This window comes from Xyrauchen texanus, chromosome 10 (assembly GCF_025860055.1).
Source record: "Xyrauchen texanus isolate HMW12.3.18 chromosome 10, RBS_HiC_50CHRs, whole genome shotgun sequence".
NCBI classification, from domain to species: Eukaryota; Metazoa; Chordata; class Actinopteri; order Cypriniformes; family Catostomidae; genus Xyrauchen; species Xyrauchen texanus.
In genome coordinates, this window is record NC_068285.1 from 8,967,544 (window position 1) to 8,988,415 (window position 20,872).

A 20,872-nucleotide genomic window follows, 5' to 3' on the forward strand; every position below is an offset into this window, starting at 1 on the left:
TAACATGTGACACACATAGTTCACAGATAACTCTATATTATTGTAAGAATTGTTTCAATTATGCACCATTTAAAAATATCAGAATATCAGATCATGTAATTCTGAGATGATCTTAAGTATCTTTGGTTTAATCTCAGAGCTGCAGCAAGATAAAAAAAATGAGATATGAACTGACACCAGCTTCAATTAAAAATATAATTTACAGACAGTAAAAACCTACAAATAAACAAACTAGGTATATACATTTTCATATCATGATAATTTCTGGAGCATTTATAACTGTACATGTTCTTATCACGTATTTTATTGAATTACAAAACAGGTTGATAGATAAATAAACTTTATTGTTGTTCTTAATTACAAGATTGTGTTACTTGTTTTGTTCTTTTTAAATTAAAGGATCACAAAGAAATTCAAAGACATGGTGGCTTTCAAAAGTCTGAATATATCTAATTTATTACAGATTATTTTAATTGCATATGAAAAAGTAACAATAATGATAACATTTTTAGGGAAAAGTGTCACTGAAAAAGAAACATTTAAAATTTCCTTGGATTTGGTATGTCTTCTTATTACTGTAAGAGTTGGGAATGTTGATTATTGATGGAAATGCAACAGTGCATTCAGAAACATCTAAACAACTTAGTTATTAGGTTATCTACAAATATTCACAGTGTTTTGAAGTGTTCATTTGAAGTTGAACTTATTATTGAATATCAGCAAATGTCTAAAATATTAGTGAACAAAACAGCCCAAATCTTAAGCTGCCTTTTCACTGTCTGTGACATTCATGTCTGTCATTCGTATCCACCTAGTGGCGATCATGATGAACTGTCAGTTTACTCGCAATGTCTTTTAATCAAAGGGAGAATTAACGTTTTACCCAAGATAAGAATTATATTACTGTGAATGATTTTGTTGAGCAGATGGATGAATACAATTAAATACACGATTAATATTCACTTCAGTAGCTACTATTAATAGAATAATTTCTTTTGATACTGTTTTATTGTTATTATTAATATAATTAACAGCTACAACAACCATAAGTCGGCAAATAGAAATTCATAGATGTGATTTTTAATATGTACTTTATATTTTGCATGTGCAGAAATAAATGAAAAATGTACCCATTAAATCGCACATTTAGGCCTACTGTAATTACTAAACTTTTTGTCATATAAAAGTAACATAAACAATAATATATCTTCATCCCCGTTGAGACTAAATGATGATACTCGCTAATATGAATACAAATAATAAATAGCTATGCATATAGAACAAATGACTGCCAATCATTTTGGAGGGAACAGAGACAACATTAAAAATAATAAAATATAAATATAAAATTAATAATTTTTGACTTCTTTATCAATGTCCATTCCTTTTTACAAGTATCAAGTGTTTATGATAAAGTTAAACAAAAAAGTATTAATAATTCTCATCTCGCGCACATAGATTTGATTGGAATACATCACATCCGGTCGGGGTGTCGCATACAGTCTAGTCACTCAAGTTAAAAAATTAACACATGCAAAGCTCAAATCGGATCCGAAAATTCTGAATCCACAGATTGGTCATCATCCCATGTGACTCAGTGTTGCCAACTTAGCAACTTTGTCTCTAGATTTAGCGACTATTTGACTTTTTTGATTTAGCGACTAGCGACAATTTTAGCGATTTTTGTAGTCTGCCTTATTGATATTCCACATTTTAGACTTTGTCATTGCTCAATAATTTCAAAACCAAATAAATAAAATTAAATAGAAATATCCCACTGTCTGAATGTTTGATAAGTTCAATTAGAGATAGCTAAATGATTAGAAATTAAATACTAATTGTTAAATCATTAATTAAATAAAAAAAAAAAAAACACACATGGTTCAGCACCTTTAAAGAATTGCCGTAACTATTTACACCATTCATTTACATATTTAAATATGATGTTTTACGTAATAAATTACGTCATCACATGATTCAGTTTTGCGACATTACAGTGAGCCTTTAGCGACTTCCCATGACAAACAGTTGGCAACAATGCTCTCCATATTAAATGAATGACTTTCGGTTTATATAAGATCGTTTGTCGTGTGGAGTGAGAAGGTCGACTTTACAGTGTGAAAACGGAGAAAACACATAAAAATATACTGAACACTGTAATCTGATCTCTAAAGATTTTGAGAAATTGTTCACTTATCGGTTTATGATTATTGCTCAAATATTTGCAGTAGTGAACATAATAATGTCAAAATTAATTTGTCTCAAGCAGCCAGCAAGATAACATTTTATAAATTAAATGTTTGCATTAACTGTTGTGTTTTAACACATTCTGTCAACTTAAAAACATCAGAAAATAAATTGCCCATGACCAGCTATAGGATGTCGTTACAGAAGCCTGTTATGAAGTATTGTTAAAAGCAGTTTGCTGCAGTTTTTAAAGATTGTGCCCACTCATTAAAATATTTTGCATACCTTTTTCTGAACAGCTATAATTCCCTATCACTTCAGCTGCTGTCTGTCTGTCTGGCCATGAAAAAGTTTCCACACCTGATAGTGACCAGGTGACACACACACTTTTTGGGGCTCCCAGAATTCATGCCACGTTGAAAATACAGTCATTACAGAGGAACAATTTTAAAAGCAATTCACTCATGACACTGCCTTCAAAATGCTGTTTCTTGATTCTTTAAATCTTTCAGTAATTCTCTCACCTCTGCCACCTCATGTCTCTTCAGTGATTGCTGGTTCCTGTTAGAATCTAATTGAAGACACTTTTCTGATCTGAAGACACTCTTGTCAGTCCTGACCCCCAATTACATTCAATTTCCCATCAAGTCATTACACAATAACCAGACCTCTATAATCTCAAATGAACCTCACAAAAACTCTTTGGTGTTAGTGTAGTAAGCACTGTGAATGTTCAGCTACCTGTCCTGATCAGTGATGTCACTAGTGTGATTTTCCTCCTTTGTAGCCTAAATGTGATGATGTTTTAACATTGTTGGGATTATTGTGAGAGTTACTTACTTAACTGATCTGGATTCTTTAATCACAGGCAGCAGATACTGAAGAACTTCATCTGCTTTATTTTGTGCTCCAATAAACTGTTTCAGATCAAACTCATCCATCTTCTGCTCTGAGGTCAACAACACAAACACTACAGCTGACCACTGTGAAGAGGAAAGTTTTTTTCCTTTTATATTTCCAGATTTCAGATAATCTTGGATCTCCTTCACAAGTGAATCATCACCCAGTTCATTCAGACACCGAAACAGATTGATGGATTTCTCTGGAGAGTGAATCTCCCTGATCTTCTGCTTGATGTATTTCACTGTTTTCTTTTTGTTGTAGGAGCAGCTTCCTGTCTGTGTCGGTAGGTCTTGTAAGAGAGTGTGATTGGACTCCAATGAGAGACCCAGAAAGAAACCAAGAAAAAGGTCCAGATGTCCATTCTTACTATTTAAAGTCTCATCCACAGCTCTCTGATGCAGGTCAAACATAGAAACCTGTTTTGATGGATTATGTTTCATAAACTTAAAGATTTTAGAGAACAGTTTTTGTTCAGTGATTTGTTTAAACACATTCTTGTTGTTGTTTGTAAAGGAAAGGTGCACATATAGAGCTGCTAGATGTTCCTGAATGCTCAGATGAACAAAGCAGAACACTTTCCCCTGATACAACCCAAACTCCTCTCTGAAGATCTGAGTGCACAATCCTGAGTACACTGATGCTTCTGTCACATCAATGTCACACTCTCTCAAGTCTTCCTCATAGAAGATCAGATTGCCTTTCACAAGCTGCTCAAAAGCCAGTTTCCCCAGTTTGAGGATCATGTCTCTGTCTTTAGTTTTCTTCTCATAGTCCTTGTCATGTTTGATGTTTGTCTGAATGATCAAGAAGTGTGTGTACATTTGAGTGAGTGTCTTGGGGATCTCTCCTCTCTCTGCTTCACTCAACATTGTCTCTAGAACAGTGGCTGAAATCCAGCAGAACACTGGGATGTGACACATGATGAAGAGGCTCCTTGATGACTTCAGGTGTGTGATGATTCTGTTGGCCAGACTCTGATCTCTGATTCTCTTCCTGAAGTATTCCTCCTTCTGTGGGTCATTGAAGCCTCGTACCTCTGTCACTCGATCAACACACTCATAGGGGATGAGATCAGCTGCTGCTGGTCTGGAGGTGATCCAGATGAGAGAAGAGGGAAGCAGATTCCCCTTGATGAGGTTTGTCAGCAGCACATCCACTGAGACTGATTCAGTGACATCACACAATCTCACATTGCTCTGATAATCCAGAGACAGACGACACTCATCCAAACCATCAAAGATGAAGAGAACTTTAAATTCATCTCTGGATATTTCCATTTCTTTTGTTTCAGTGAAGAAAACCTGAAGAAGATCTGAAAGACTGAGTTTTTTGTCCTTCATCAAATTGAGTTCTCTGAAAGGAAGTGGAAATATGAGCTGGATGTCCTGATTGGCTTTCCCTTCAGCCCAGTCCACAATGAACTTCTGCACAGAGACGGTTTTTCCAATGCCAGCGACTCCCTTTGTCAGCACAGTTCTGATGGGTTTGTCTTGTCCAGGTAAAGGTTTGAAGATGTCATTGCATTTGATTGGTGTGTCCTCTGTTGTTGCTCTTCTGGATTGTGTCTCAATCTGTCTCACCTCATGTTCATTATTGATCTCTCCTCTTTCACTCTCTGTGATGTAGAGCTCTGTGTAGATCTCATTCAGGAGTGTTGGGTTTCCCTGCTTTGCTGTTCCCTCATGCAAACTCTGAAACTTCTTCAGCAGATTGAATTTGAATGTGCTTTGGACTTCAACATGTTGCGAGTGACTGTAAGATTGAAATCAGTGTTAATTTTGTAAATTTTTTTGGTGTCATTTTAGTTTTTTGGCAAATATGTCCTTTAAAATATATCTATATTTCATAATGTCATTTTCATTCATTTCAAGTGTTACTCAGATCTAAAATGGCAAAAAAAAAAATTAGTTGACAATAATGTGCAAAATGACAAAATATGTGTCAAACTGTAACAAATCAAACTTTAAACAAATATTCATGAACATGTATCAGACATATAAAACACAGACTACATACAAATTACTGAACAACTGTCCTTGTTGTAAAAACCTGAGCTCCTGAAATAATATGGTATAAGTGGTGGTGGCGTAGTGGGCTAAAGCACTGAACTGGTAATCAGAAGGTTGCTGGTTTGACACTTAACTCCAGATTGTTCCGGGGGGATTGTCCCTGAAATAAGGCCACTGTAAGTCGCTTTGGATAAAAATGTCTGCCAAATGCGTAAATGTAATATACTCAAGTATAAGCTACTCTTTAAAAGTTAGTCTGCTGTTTTCTGAATTTTACATACTTTAGAGGCTGATATAATCTTTTTGTCAGTTTAGGATATTTCATTGAGTGTATAGTGTGTTTTTTACGGAAACAGCACATTCACAACGCAAGTTACACGTATTATGACCAGAAGCGTAACTTAGATCAAGTTCACCTGTTCATTCGGTTCATTGTCTGTGCAGATGTAAGTAATAATATTACATAGATGTTGTGGATATAGTGATTCATTTCATGTATAAATAGGATGTGTTTGAGTGAAGTAATTATCCTGTTTCCCGTGCAGCTCAAGTGGAGAAATTCAGGGTGTGAAATTAACTTATTTGCCCACCAGCCACAGTGGATGTGGTCTAATTTTATCAGCCACTTTCATTTTTCAAATATGTATAGAATTTGAATACCATATTATTAGGGGTCAAGCCCCGAAGGGGCGAAAGAGCCCTATTGTTTTCGTTAGTTTTCTTATTCGTCTTCTTCCGGTCTTGAGTCTATGGCCACCCATAGAACCGCTTGCGGGATAGTTATGAAGTTTGGCACACAGATAGATGACAGTCTGATGTGTCACCACAGCAAATTTGGTGTCTCTACCTCAAACCGTCTACCTCTACTAAACAGGCACTACATGTGACTTTTAGATGTAAATTGAATTTGGAGATTTAGAGTAAACAGGAGTAAATTAGAGAATTTTTAATTTTTAGGTAAACTAACCCTTTAAGCCAGTGTGATATTACTTGTCTTTAACTGTTTGTCAATCTACAGTATGTGACACCAGAAGTCATCAACACACTTTCCCGTTAAACTAATTATACAAGGAGATAAGGGACAATTTCAGAAATTAATAATACAAACATGTAAAACACAGAGTGAAAATTATAAACTACACTTAAAAGATTTACTTTCACTATCATCAGGTTTCCTTAATATTCCCTTGTTAATATTATCAGAGACTATTTAGCAGATACGGGTCAATTCTATTCGGTCTCTCCCGTTCAAAGCCAATGAGCTCTACTGCTTTTCATGCCTGTAAAGACTGACTACAGCAAGAGCCAATAGCATTCAAGTTCATGCTGTGAAGGAGCATTTAATTGGCTTATAGGTATACACAAACCTTAATCCACATTTTATGAATATTAAAAAATGATTGAAGACCATACACTTGAATTACAGATGGAAATATAAAGATCTATAAATATAAAGTTATTATTATTTCCATACGTAATTCATGTCCTTTTAACTGTATGGTCTTCAATCATTTGTGCAATCCAGCACAAAGTGCTTCACAAAACATAAAATCAAAACACACTCAGTAAAATACAAGGTTAATAATAAAATGTACAAAGTAGAAAAAGGGTGTATTAGTTTTTAAACGAGATCTAAAAACAGACAGATTCAGCAGATCTAATGTCCCAGGACCGGCTATTCCATAATCGTTGGCCTTTGGTGCAGAGTGTGAGATATTTAGGCTTTTCTTCAACTTTTTCTGTTTAGTAATAATTAGCCCAGTGTTCAACCAGCTCCGTACGGGACTCGAACCGGTGTTACCGGCATGGGAGGTGGGTGTGCTAACAAGGAGGCTAAAGGCTACAGCCTCCAGTATCAGTCACTAGTGCATCTCTTGAGGTCAGGAGAGTGAGGTTTAAAAACACATTGCACAGCTATCTATCAGCTGGCTCCTGTTACACTCACCCCCCTAAACCTCCCTCCCATCCGGGTCATGGCACCATTTTGATGCTCCTGTTCTACCAGCTCTGTACAGGACTTGAACTGGCATCTCCGGCATGGGAGGCGGGTGTGCTAACATAAGGAAATTAAATCCCAAAGTAATCAAATCAAATCAAATCACTTTATTGTCACACTACCATGTACACAAGTGCAACAGTACGTGAAATTCTTGTGTGCAGTTCCGAGCAACATAGCAGTCATGACAGTGACGAGACATATACCAATTACAATAAGCAACATACTTTACAAAACAATTTACAAATCAAATGTACACATACTTACACAACACAATAATTATATACAATGTACAGTAAACAATACACACAATATACAATACAATAAGGAGTATATGAAATATATATATATATATATATATATATATACTGTATATACTGTATGAAGTAGTATATTGAGGAAAATATGTTGACAGTCCAGTGTGAGATATAAGATTAATAAAGTGCAGTGCTAATTATTGATCCTGATAGATCAAGTGTTCAAAAGTCTGATTGCTTGGGGGAAGAAGCTGTCATGTAGTCGGCTGGTGCGGGTCCTGATGCTGCGATACCGCCTGCCTGATGGTAGCAGTGAGAACAGCCCATAACTCGGGTGGCTGGAGTCTCTGATGATCCTCCGAGCTTTTTTCACACACCGCCTGGTGTATATGTCCTGGAGGGAGGGAAGCTCACCTCCGATGATGTTTCTGGCAGTTCGCACCACCCTTTGCAGGGCTTTGCAGTTGTGGCCGGTGCTATTGCCGTACCAGGCGGTGATGCAGCCAGTCAGGATGCTCTCTACAGTGCTGGTGTAGAACCATGTGAGGATGTGGTGGTTCATTCCAAACTTCCTGAGCCGTCTCAGGAAGAAGAGACGCTGGTGAGCTTTCTTCACAACGGCCTCAGTGTGGACGGACCATGTGAGTTCCTCAGTAATGTGGACACCGAGGAACTTGAAACTGCTGACTCTCTCTACCGGTGCTCCATTGATGGTGATGGGGCTGTGTCTTTCTCCGTCTTTCCTCTTGAAGTCCACCACAAGCTCCTTGGTTTTACTGACGTTGAGGGAGAGGTTGTGCTCCTGACACCAGCGTGTCAGAGTGTGCACCTCCTCTCTGTAGGCTCTTTCATCATTGTCAGTGATCAGACCTACCACCGTCGTATCGTCAGCAAACTTAATGATGGCATTGGAGCTATGTGTTGCCACACAGTCATGTGTGTACAGGGAATACAGGAGTGGGCTGAGAACACAGCCCTGCGGGGCTCCAGTGTTGAGGGTCAGTGATGTGGAGATGTTGCTGCCCATTCTAACCACCTGACGTCTGCCTGACAGGAAATCCAGGATCCAGCTGCACAGTGAGCTGTTTAAGCCCAGAGCCCGGAGTTTCTGATCAAGCTTGGAGGGCACTATGGTGTTGAATGCTGAGCTGTAGTCTACAAACAGCATTCTCACATATGTGTTCCTTTTTTCCAGATGGGAGAGAGCAGTGTGTAGTGTAGATACAATGGCATCGTCAGTGGAGCGGTTGTTGCGGTAGGCAAACTGCAATGGGTTCAAAGAGGGGGGCAGAACAGAGCAGATGTAATCTCTGATTAACCTCTCAAAGCATTTGCTGATGATGGGGGTCAGAGCAACAGGACGCCAGTCATTTAAGCAAGTGATTGTGGCTTGCTTCGGTACAGGCACAATGGTTGATGTTTTGAAGCATGTGGGGACTACAGACAGGGAGAGGGACAGATTGAAAATGTCCGTAAAAACACCAGCCAGTTGATTCGCGCACGCTCTGATGACGCGGCCCGGAATGCCGTCTGGACCCGCGGCTTTACGGATGTTCACCCGTCGGAAGGATCGGGTTACATCCACAACAGAGACGGAGAGTGAATCAACCTCTGTGGCGTCAGCCGCGAGTGCTCTCTCCGCGAGGGCGGTGGTGTTGTCCTCAAAACGAGAATAAAATGTATTAAGTTCGTCTGGGAGAGATGCAGCGGTGTTCACGGCAGAGTCTTTATTCCGTTTGTAGTCCGTGATGGTGTTAATTCCCTGCCACATACTTCTGGAGTCAGTGGTGTTGAACTGACCTTCAAGTTTGTGCCTGTACTGGCGTTTGGCTGCACTGATAGTGTTACGGAGGGCATAACTGGCTTGTTTACGCTCCTCCGTGTTAGGAGAATTAAAAGCGGAGGACCGCGCATTGAGTGCCGCGCGAACCTCGCCGTTAACCCATGGTTTCTGGTTGGGGTATATCCATATTGTTTTGGTTGGAACAACATCCTCTACGCACTTCCTGATGAAACATGTTACGCTATCAGCGTAAACCTCGATGTCGTCATCAGAGGCGGACCGGAACATCTCCCAGTCCGTGATCAAAACAGTCTTGTAGCGCAGAGTCTGATTGGACCGACCAGCACTGGATCGTTCTGAGGGTGGGTGCTTCCCGTTTCAGTTTCTGCCTATAAGCAGGTAGAAGTAGAACGGAAGAGTGGACCGATTTGCCAAATGGGGGGCGGGGGAGGGATTTGTAGCCATACCGGAAAGGAGAGTAACAGTGATCTAAAACCCGGTCCCCTCATGTGTTGAAGTTTATGTGTTGATGGTATTTTGGTGCTATTGTTTTAAAATTAGTTTTGTTGAAGTCCCCGGCAACAATGAACGCAGCCTCAGGGTGCGCAGTTTCCTGCTGACTTATACTCCCATACAGTTCCCTGAGTGCCCGGTCTGTGTCGGCTTGTGGGGGGATGTACACAGCTGTGATGATGACCGCTGTGAATTCCCTCGGTAGCCAGAATGGTCGACACATAAGCATGAGATATTCCAGATCAGGAGAGCAGAAAGACTTGATGAAATGTACATTCCTCTGATCACACCATGATTTGTTGATCATAAAACATACACCACCACCTCTGCTTTTACCTGAGAGGTCTTTCGCTCTGTCCGCTCGGTGCACGGAAAAGCCCGTGATTTAGATGGCCGAGTCTGGAATCTCCGCAGCCAGCCAGGTTTCTGTAAGGCAGATAACGCAGCAGTCCCTCGTCTCTTGTTGGAAAGAGATCCGCGCTCTCAGCTCGCAGAGTTTGTTGTCCAGAGACTGAAAATTTGCCAGTAGTATTCTGGGTAGCGGGGGTCGATTTGCACGACGTCTTACTCTGATGAGAACGCCGGCTCTTTTTCCCCTTTTCCTTCTGCGTTTCCGCGGCCGGGCAGCCCAGACAAAGGGCTCCGCCGGCGTGTTTGTAAACAGTGGGTCGGCGTTGAGGAATTTGAAGTCCAGTTTTCGATGTGTAATTGTAGAACCTATGTCCAAAAGCGTTTGTCTGTCGTAAACAATAAGGCAGACAACATCCAAGACAAAAAAACAAAGAACTGTAAACAAAACAAACAATAAACCGCAGTGTTGTATCGGAGCTCGCAACGCAGCAGCCATACTCGGCGCCATCTTGAGTCCAAAGTATACTTCGATTTTGATGCGAACACTCAGCATCTTCATACAGCCGAACGCGAGCCTGTCAAGGTACGCTCCATTTGATGGTGCGTGCATACAAAAGTATTTGGTGCATGCGCTATGACTGTTATAAGACACAGGACTATATATCTTCATGAATTTAGACACATAAAGATGTCTTTAAACTCCTTCAGAAAATGGTGTCAAGACTGTTATGGTGTTTAAACTTTTGTAGACATGCAAACTCCATTTGTCTTCTTTTGTGTTTCTTTTAAAGTCTGACTCTATTGTGACCCAATAGCATTTGAGAGCGGGCTGTGATGGAGCATATCATGGTTGGACCCACTGAGTGAATACACCCCTTCAACTAAACTAGTCAGTCATTTTGTTCGTGAATTGAACAAACTTGTACAGGTCTGGTAAACTTGTTTAAGAGCTGCAACCAACATGAACGAATCAGTCATCATGAACGATGATCAGCTGAATGAGAGGAGGAGCTGCATGTTGTTCGTTCATATCGTCAGTCTCGTTCAACAAGAAAAGGAGCCAGATGAATTATAATTAAAAGTGAGTGATGACCACACATTACAATGACATACGAACATTATTGAAACTCATAATTATTTTTAGGCTATTATTGTTATAATTTCTTTGTATAGCTCGATAAAAAGTTGTGTTAGCAGTTCACATTATGATAGATATGCTTTGTTGTCATTTTCGGGGAAAGGCTTTTGATGCTTTAACACTCTGCAGTGCTGAAGTCTCTTAGTAGAATTTTAATGAAAGATAATTAAACTTGCTCTGTTTGAGAATGACTGTTTTCGGTTCAATGCATTTACTTAAAAGATGGTCATTTTGCACCATGTGCATGCACAAAGACGTAACTTGAAGATCTGGTCAGTGAACAAATTGGTGAACAGAATCAAAATAGTCGAATCACTGAAATGAATCAAAATCACCACTACTAATGAATGGGAAAAATTGGAACGCCCAGTGGCCATGTATGTAGAAAGGAGGTCCTGCCTTACAAGGCAAAAGAGACAATCACCTTTTAGATACAGACATCGTCTGTCAATCAACATGAGATTGTGCATATGCATTAGCTAAACAAGTGTTTTAGAGATTTCGGCCTTTCCCCATTCAAGTAGAGAGGAACTGCGCTTTTATAATTACAGAAGAGAGCTTTAAGGATCATTCATGGGGCAGGTTATAGGGATCATACCAATACATATTTTAAGGATTCCAAATTACTAACATTTTATGATTTGGTGGATTTACAGACTGTGCAAATTCTATATAGGGCAAAGGGTAATGATTTACCTCAAAATGTACAAAAGTTATTTATTCGGAGAGAAGGAGTGTCATGTATTACCCTGTCGTGTTTCACCTTGCTCCTTAGTTTTCACTTTTGTCCTTTATTTAACTCCATAGTCTCCTTGTTAGCGTTCGTGTTCACTGTCATTGTTCTCACCTGTGTCTTGTTTGTAATCATCCTGCCTTGTGTGTGTATATAACCCTGCCCGTTCCTCCATTACCTTGTCGTTTGTTAAATGTTGATGTTTGCTTCCATGCCCGTGTTCCCAGCTCCAGTGTGTTCGTGTTTTGTTTTCATTTTACCCATCGTGGTTGTTTTGTTTGCTCCTGTTTTGCCTGTTTATCAATAAACCTGCTTTTGGATCCTCAACCTTTGTCAGCCCCCGTCCTCAATCGTAACAGAACCAACGACCAAACATGGATCCAGCGGTTTTACAGGCCAACTGTAATCTTTCTCAGCCTGATGCAGGGAGATCGTCCGGTCGAGGAGCACATCCACGATTTTCTCGCAATTGCGAGTGCCTCCAACTTCCCAGATTCCTCCCTGGTCGTGTTTTTCCGGGCTAACTTGAATAGTGCGCTCAAGGAGCGGTTGCCACCGGCAACGCGCGGCTGGACGCTCCGCGCGTTCGTGGAGGAGACTCTACTGACCTGCGGTTCCTCGTTCACCGTGGACATCGTCGAGGAGAACCCCGTAGCTCCTCCCAAAGTGGTAACCCTCCATTCGCCCGTGGTTCGTCCCTTCACATCTGCCAGCGAACCAACCTTCATGCCTGCCGTGATCAAGGAGCCAATGCTGCCAGCTTCGTCCGCCCGGAGGAGGAGGAGAAGAAAGGCTTCCGCTCCCCAGTTCACGCCTTCTACGGTCTGCGAGCCAGAGCCCACGCTTGTCACTGTGAGCGAGCCAGAGCCCACGCATGCCACGGTGAGCGAGCCTGAGCCCTCGACCGTCTTCGAGTCAGCACCTGTAGCCTCCGATGTCAGTGAGCCAGCGCCTGTAGCCTCCGATGTCAGTAAGCCAGCGCCTGTAGCCTCCGATGTCAGTGAGCCAGCGCCTGTAGCCTCCGACAGCAGTGAACCTACGCCTGTAGCCTCCGACAGCAGTGAACCTACGCCTGTAGCCTCGACCGTCCCTGAGCCAGCGCCAGCAGCCATGACCGTCCAAGAGCCAACGCCTCCCGAGATTCCTAGAGCTCCGCCTTCTGAGCCTCCCGAGCTTTCCATCGTCACTTGAAGTTATATTTGTTTGAAGTTTTATTTGTTTGATCAACAGTGTAATTCTTGATTATTGTTGTATGTGGTACATATTGTACACCTTTATTATTGTATGCTTGAAATAAATAAAAAAAATGAAAATAAAAAAATAAAAATTACATAGAAAATAGCTGCATGTATTGACATATTTCCATAAAAAATTAAGTTTACTTCAATTAATTTGTGTTGGGACAAATTTATTTATTTTCTATTTTATTTTTTATTTTTTTGTTAAGGAAACTGTGGCAGGAGATTCCTAGTTCCCAGCATGCTTTGCTTTTGACTCAATAGGAAGAGTAAACATTACAAGTACAGTAAGTGTTATTTTATGTGTGTTATTGTGCAATATCAATATAAAGGAGGATATTTGCCAGTATTCATGTTCCCTTTACAAAAGGCTTCACTATGATGTTGCGCTGCTAAGCGCTACGGGGAACAGCTTTAGCTGTGAGCCGAGCTGAATAATGTGTGGAACACGTCAATGAACATTGACTGGAATTTATAGCCTCGGCTGATGTAATCATTAGATGCACCTGAGGCCAGGCTATAAATGGATACTTCACCAGGTGTCGTCAGAAACTCTTTTTTCAGAGCGATTCTGTTTCTGTGTGTTTCACACACCCTGTCAAAACTTTCTTTCCTCTGTTAGGAGATAGATTCAGTTAGACAGTGTGCAGTGAACGTTGTTCTATTTTTCTCTTCTGTTTAGAAAATATTATATATTTATATATATATATTTCAAAAAAAAAAAAAAAAGAGAGAATGACTGAAAGCAAATGGTGCGTGTTCCCCTCTTCTCGCTCTATAGCTGAAGACGGCACACATCAGTTTTTGCTGTTTGTTTGGGGGTAGAGCGCGCTGCTCTCGCGTTGCAGCAGGGCGGGTGCGAGCACTGCGATTTGCTTTAACAGGCAGAGTGCGTCGTGTTCGCCTCGCTGGCTTCCGGGAGTCAGCACTCACGAAAAGATCGTTCGTGGGGCTCGTGCATGGATTTGGCTGAGGAGCAAGAGACGGGTTGATCCCTTTCTCTCACTCTCTCCCCAAACCCAGCTGGTCCTTCACATGATCTCGGCGCGTTCCGACGCTTCTTCGGATCATGAGGTGGATCGCTATTCTCTTCCCGCCTCCGAGCTTTCCGTCCGCGATAAAAAATCTACGGAGGAATTGCTCGATGTTGTTACCCGTGCGGTTGCCAGATTGGACTGGCCACGCGAAAAAGAGACCCCCAAACGCTCCAAACGCACCAATTAGGGGATAGATTTTATCTTCCAGTCTAAGAAAGGGAACGCCTCATGGGTCCCTTCCCTTTCTTTGATAACCTCCATGAAGAGCTTTTTCGCTCATGGAGAACCCCTAAAAAAAAAAAAAAAAAATATATATATATATATATAAAAAATATATATATATTTTCTTCCCGTGTTCACATACCCTCGACGTCATTATATTCGACTATCGTGGGTGCTGAGGCACGGGGGTATTCAGTGATGCCGCCGGTCGAAGAGACGCTTGCGGGCTATCTCTCGCCGGGCTCGGCATCGTCACTTAAGAAGCCCTCTCTCCCCTCAAAGCCTTGTAGGACAACCTCCACTTTAGTGGGAAGGGCTTATCAAGCAGCAGGTCAGGCTGGTGCTGCTCTGCACACTATGCTGTTTTTCAGGCGTACCAGACTGACCTCCTGGACGACCTGAGTATGGGTTCTGCGCTTGACGAGCAAGCCTCAGACCCACCTCGGCCCTGACTGAAAGGAGGCTCAAAAGCAAAGCGTGGCGAGTCGTGCTCCTCCTTCCAGGGATTGGGGACAGTCTCGCCGCCCTCGCCAGCCCTCAGGACTATAAATTCTAGTAAGAGAAAACCCTGACGGTCTTACGCCTAGATTAGGGGGTAGCTCCCCTCGGGACGGGGCGCGTGCTTCACTTCACCCCTCCCGGTACCCCCTCAAAGCCCCTCCATTCCCGCCACCTCTTGGTGTTTCGGGTTGCAGAGGCTTCCGTCAAAATTGGGTGTTTTCGCTGTTCCTGCATTTTATTCAGGACGCGAAACACCCGACAACCCCTCAACAGGAAGTGTTAAAATATAATACCCATCTCAGAGATCCTGGCAGCGTGGAAACTTCTGCCGTATATATTCTTTTCTGTGGGTCTTATAAGGGCGTCAGGATTTAATTCTCTCGCCGCTTTTCCGTGTTTCAACGGCGTGTTCTCACTACCAGTAACCGGATTTCTTTTTTTGTAAAAAAAAAAAACTCAATCTCCTGGTTAAAGGGGCCATGGTATGTGTTCCCCTTCCAGAGAGAGAGTTAGGTTATTACACTAAATACTTCCCGTTTCCCATGGAGGGTGAGGGGTGGCGTCTGGCTTAGATCTTAAGCTTGAACTACCCGTGGGTGTTCAAGTCCAAGATGATGCCTGTCAAGACGGTCGTGTCTCAAGCCCTACAACTCGTTTGGCTGGTCACCATCGATCTTATGACGCACTTCTATACTTCATTTAGAAGTTCTGCCACAACATGGAAAGTTCCTGAGGTTCACTTCGGGGCGAAGTCTTCCAGGGTCAGGTTCTTTCACTCAGCCTAGCCCTTTTTACCGCACATTCACAATGCATGATGTAGCGCTGGCTCCTTGCGACTCCGGGGCATCTGCATTCTGAATTACGTGAGACAACTGGCTGATCCTAGCGCAGTTCCAGGAACTGGCAGTTCAGCACAGGGACATCGTCTTAGCTCATCTGTTTCTCTGGGGTTGAGGCTCAACGCCAAGAAAAGCGTCCTCTCTCCCACTCAGAACACTGTCTATCGGGGCATCGTATGGAGTTCAATCACAATGCGGGCACAACTGTCTCCCGCTAGGATTGAGTCCATTCAGATCACCCTGAGCAAAGTCAGGCTAGGTTGCACTGTTATCAGTATCAACGATTTCCAGGTCTCAGGGCTGAACGCGTCCACGGTGATCCCTCTGGACCTTCTGCTCATGAGACCGTTTTTGTTGTGGCCAAAAGCCAGGGATTTCTTCCAAGGGCCAAAACCCCTGGGCTAATTAGGGTTACGCGCCTCAGGCTTCGTTCCCTTTCTATGTGGTTCAGACCCCGGTTTTCTGCCTTGGGTCCCACTCTAGGTGCGTCTTGTTGTCGCAGACTGCTAACGACAGACGCCTCCCTGACGGGCGGGGTAGCGGCCTTAAGTGGTCGTCCAGCTTAAGGGGATAGGAGGGTCGTCAGCTCGGTTGTCACAGTCACTGTCTCGGGTTGATGGCTGTATTTCTGGCCCTGAAATACCTCCTCCTGAGGCTGCCATGTCTTGGTGCGGGTGGACAATACAGCGGTAGCCTCTTACATAAATCATCAAGGAGACCCACGTTCTTGTCAGCTGTATTTCTGACACGTCGGATTCTCCTTAGGGCCCAGGGTAAGCTCCTGTCACTCAGGTCAGTTATATCCCTGGATGCCCGTATCACGGGAGCAGATTTACGGTCCAGACAGGAAATACCAACGGGGAGTTAAGAACTCCACCCTAAGGTAGTAGTTGCCCAGAGTTCGCCAACAAGGGTTTTTGCCTCTTACTGATAGCACCAGCTGGCCGAACAGGGCTTGGTTCTCGGAGCTAATCTCTTCCCTCGACGACTCGCCTTGGGCGATTCGAACAGGAAGGATCTTCTATCTCAGGCACAGGGCAATATTTCATCCCTGCCCTGAATTGTGGAATCTTTCATGTTTGGCCCCTAAGGGTACCAACTGAGGGACACAGGGCTTTCTCCTGAGGTTATCGAGACCTTTTTAAATGCCAGGCTTTTTCCACTTGGAACAAGTTTGGGTGAGATCTTAGGGCAGAAGAGGACCTCTTCGCCTCTATGGATAGCGCAATGTCTCCTCTACTTCTCCCTGAAATCACCCAGCCCCCTTGGGTCTCGACGTTAAGACACATACATGACCCAGAATGCGTCTGTATGTATTTCTTTCCCCGGTTTCTCTGCTCCCGGGAGTCTTGGCAATGTTCACCAGCAAGGGTCTTGCCTCGTATTAATGACGCCGCGCTGGCCGAACAGGATATGTTTCTCGGAGCTAATTCCTCTCCTCGACGGCTCGCCTTGGGCGATTCCGAACAGGGAGGACCTTCTCATCCTTGGCCCGAATTGTGAAACCTTTCATTCTGGCCCTTAAGGGTACCAAATGGGGTTCACGGGGTTTTCTCTTGGGGTTATCGAGACCATTTCTAGTGCTAGGGCTCCCTCCACTTGGAACTGATCTGGGTAGATTTTACAGGGCAGAAGAGGACCTCTTCGCCTCTGTTGATAGCGCAATGTCTCCTCTACTTCTCCCCAAGTCGCCCAGTCCCCCCCCCCCTCCCCCTTGGGAGGGGCTGAACGTAGTAACACAAATGTGCCTGCATGCGTTTCCTTCTACTAAAGTTCTTATTACAGAACCAGCTAACTGCCAGTTTGTTTCAGTTCTGGTTTTTCTGTAGAAAGAACTGTCAGCGGGCACTTGCCTCGCCACTGCCAGGTTCTATGTGGCCACTGCGGTTTGCCACTGCTTGGTGGGCGGGGTGCCCTCAAAGAGGCATCCTCATTATTGCCCGGGCCTCACGGTGGCGGTCAAGCTTCGCCAGTAGGTTTCAGGGCGCACTCTACCAGAGGGCTCTCCTCCTCTAAAACCTTGGCTAGAGGTCTCCCTCTGCAGCAAGTTTGTGATGCGGCAGGTTGCCCTCTCCGCACACATTCATTGGATTTTTATAGTTTGGATGTTTTGCCACTCCGGGCTCTTATGCCCTTGAGTCGACATCTCAAGCTCATGTCTGGACGAGTTTGTGATGCGGCAGGCTGGTCCTCTCCGCTCACATTCATCAGTTTTTATGACAAGTTTGTGTTGCGATAGGGTTCTCTTCGCACACATTCATCGAACTTTATGGGTTAGATGCTTTGCTACTCTGGACTCTTATGTCCTTGAGTCGACATCTCAGCCCATGCCTAAACAAGTTTGTGGTGCGGCAGGTTGTCCTCTCCGCACACATTCATTACACCTTTTTAGTTTGGATGTTCTGCACTCCGGGCTCTTATGCCCTTGAGTCGACATCTCAGCTCATACCTGAACAAGTTTGTGATGCGGCAGGCTGGTCCTCTCCGCTCACATTCATCAGTTTTTATGACAAGTTTGTGGTGCGATAGGGTTCTCTTCGCACACATTCATAGAACTTTATGGGTTAGATGCTTTGCTACTCCGGGCTCTTATGCCCTTGAGTCGACATCTCAGCTCATGCCTGAACATGTTTGTGATGCGGCAGGCTTGTCCTCTCCGCTCACATTCATCAGTTTTTATGACAAGTTTGTGTTGCGATAGGGTTCTCTTCGCACACATTCATCGAACTTTATGGGCTAGATGCTTTGCTACTCCGGGCTCTTATGCCCTTGAGTCTGCATCTCAGCCCATGCCTAAACAAGTGTGTGATGCGGCAGGTTGTCCTCTCCGCACACATTCATTGGACTTTTTTAGTTTGGATGTTCTGCACTCTGGGCTCTTATGCCCTTGAGTCGACATCTCAGCTCATACCTGAACAAGTTTGTGATGCGGCAGGCTGGTCCTCTCCGCTCACATTCATCAGTTTTTATGACAAGTTTGTGGTGCGATAGGGTTCTCTTCGCACACATTCATCGAACTTTATGGGTTAGATGCTTTGCTACTCCGGGCTCTTATGCCCTTGAGTCGATCATCTCAGCTCATGCCTGAACAAGTTTGTGATGCGGCAGGCTGGTCCTCTCCGCTCACATTCATCAGTTTTATGACAAGTTTGTGTTGCGACAGGGTTCTCTTCGCACACATTCATCGAACTTTATGGGTTAGATGCTTTGCTACTCCGGGCTCTTATGCCCTTGAGTCGACATCTCAGCTCATGCCTGAACAAGTTTGTGATGCGGCAGGCTGGTCCTCTCCGCACACATTCATCAAAATTGAATGGTTTAGATGTTTATGCTACTCCGGGCTCTTATGCCCTTGAGTCGACATCTGAACCTCATGTCTGAGACCTCTCGCGTTTTTGTGAGTACACTGCACAACCGTAGGGGTCCGGACAGCCCCAAGTGCGGCGGCGTGGGTATTGCGGTCCCCGTAGCGCTTAGCAGCGCAACATCATAGTGAAGCCTTTTGTAAAGGGAACGTCTCGGGTTACATGTGTAACCCTTGTTCCCTGAAAAAGGCCGAACGAGATGTTGCGCTGCTTTGCCGCACTGGGACGTCCCAGGACTGCTCTTCAAAAAGAAGTATCTGACGACACCTGGTGAAGTATCCATTTATAGCCTGGCCTCAGGTGCATCTAATGATTACATCAGCCGAGGCTATAAATTCCAGTCAATGTTCATTGACGTGTTCCACACATTATTCAGCTCGGCTCACAGCTAAAGCTGTTCCCCGTAGCGCTTAGCAGCGCAACATCTCGTTCCGCCTTTTTCAGGGAACAAGGGTTACACATGTAACCCGAGACGTTTTGTTATGTTCAGATTCAGAAGAGTTACTGTTATGTTGAAGTTTTGGGGGTTACCATTTTGGTGAAAAGTGGAGCTTGACCTTATGATTGAACTATGATCTTAGGACAGGTACATGTGATTTCTTTATTGGACAATTTCTGTACTAACCAGAACATAGTTATCAAGCTGAACTTTAGTGCTTCCCAATAGCATGTATTTAACCTACACAAATTCACTGTATAGTATATGAAGAACTTAGATCTCTAAAGTGTATCTCTAAATACATGTTTTAAAAATGGGGATTAATTGGGGGTACTTTGACATGTCCAATTTTGTTGGGTTTATCCAATTCAATTAGGTTCCCTCACATAAAGTATTTGAGCTGGGATTTAACATTTAAACACATTAAAACATGTGGAATCACAGTCCACAACTGAATCAAGTTCAGCCAAATATTTTTTGGTGTGCATTATATCAAAATACTAATTGACCTATCTTGACAAAACTGTTTTACCTCACTCCAGTTGATTTGTGTTCACCCTTAAATTCAACTGGCACATCCACAGACTGGTCACTCTTCATGGACACACAGCTGGACTCTCTTGAGTCTGATCTCTTCATATGGAGTTGACTTTAACAGAATAGAGACAAGAGTTGATATTTGTTCATTTAAACCTCATGAAGACAACTAAAAAAATATAAGGTTAGAGTGGGCAAAGAAACACAGACATTGGACAACAGATAATTGGAAAAGAGTGTTACGGATCTTAATCCCATTGAGATTTTGTGGGATCAGCTAGACTGTAAGGTGCGTGAGAAGTGCCAGGCGAGAGAGAAATCTATGGCAAGTGCTACAGGAAGCATTGAGCATTACGCAGTGATAATAAACAAATGTACAAATCACAATCACAAGACTAATCGTCCCTCAGACTGTGGTGTACACGTTCATACTGTCAGTCAACATGAGAGTCCTCACCTCACATCAGCACAAGGGGCTCCTGAACTGAAGTTAACTGGTTGTTCCATTGACCAGTCACTCTTCATGGACACACAGCTGGATTCAGGAGATTCTCCATGAATGACACTAAAACACAACAGCAATTAAACACTGTTTTAAAAACTACAAACTCTCACAAACACTCTTTTCCTCTCATCAGTTTCTCAGTTTTACTCTTCCCAATATTTCTCTCTTCTTCAAGGGGGTAACATGTTCTTTTCCAGTGTTTTCAGTGTCATGTTGTCATTGAAATCAAAATTTATTATTTTCAGTAGCAGTGGTCACTTAGAGAAAATGACTACATCTCATTTTACATTGAATTCTTTCCATCTTGAGAATATTTCTG

At 43.0% G+C, this 20,872-nt stretch overlaps 1 protein-coding gene across 3 annotated transcripts in view; it reads right to left on the reverse strand.

The window, feature by feature from the left end:
- The window catches only part of LOC127650391 (NACHT, LRR and PYD domains-containing protein 12-like), a 195,884-nt gene that overhangs the window by 38,621 nt on the left and 136,391 nt on the right, over positions 1-20,872 (reverse strand). For 2 of the 3 annotated variants that reach the window (XM_052135805.1, XM_052135804.1), the window contains exons 3-5: positions 20,506-20,613; positions 20,044-20,160; positions 3,028-4,842 (exon numbers count right to left, since the gene is read on the reverse strand). The exons of the other annotated variant lie outside the window; for it this stretch is intronic. In XM_052135805.1, the coding sequence (XP_051991765.1) occupies positions 3,028-4,842; positions 20,044-20,160; positions 20,506-20,613 (2,040 nt within the window). The remainder of the gene's footprint in view (positions 1-3,027; positions 4,843-20,043; positions 20,161-20,505; positions 20,614-20,872) is intronic. 3 annotated transcript variants of the gene reach the window in all.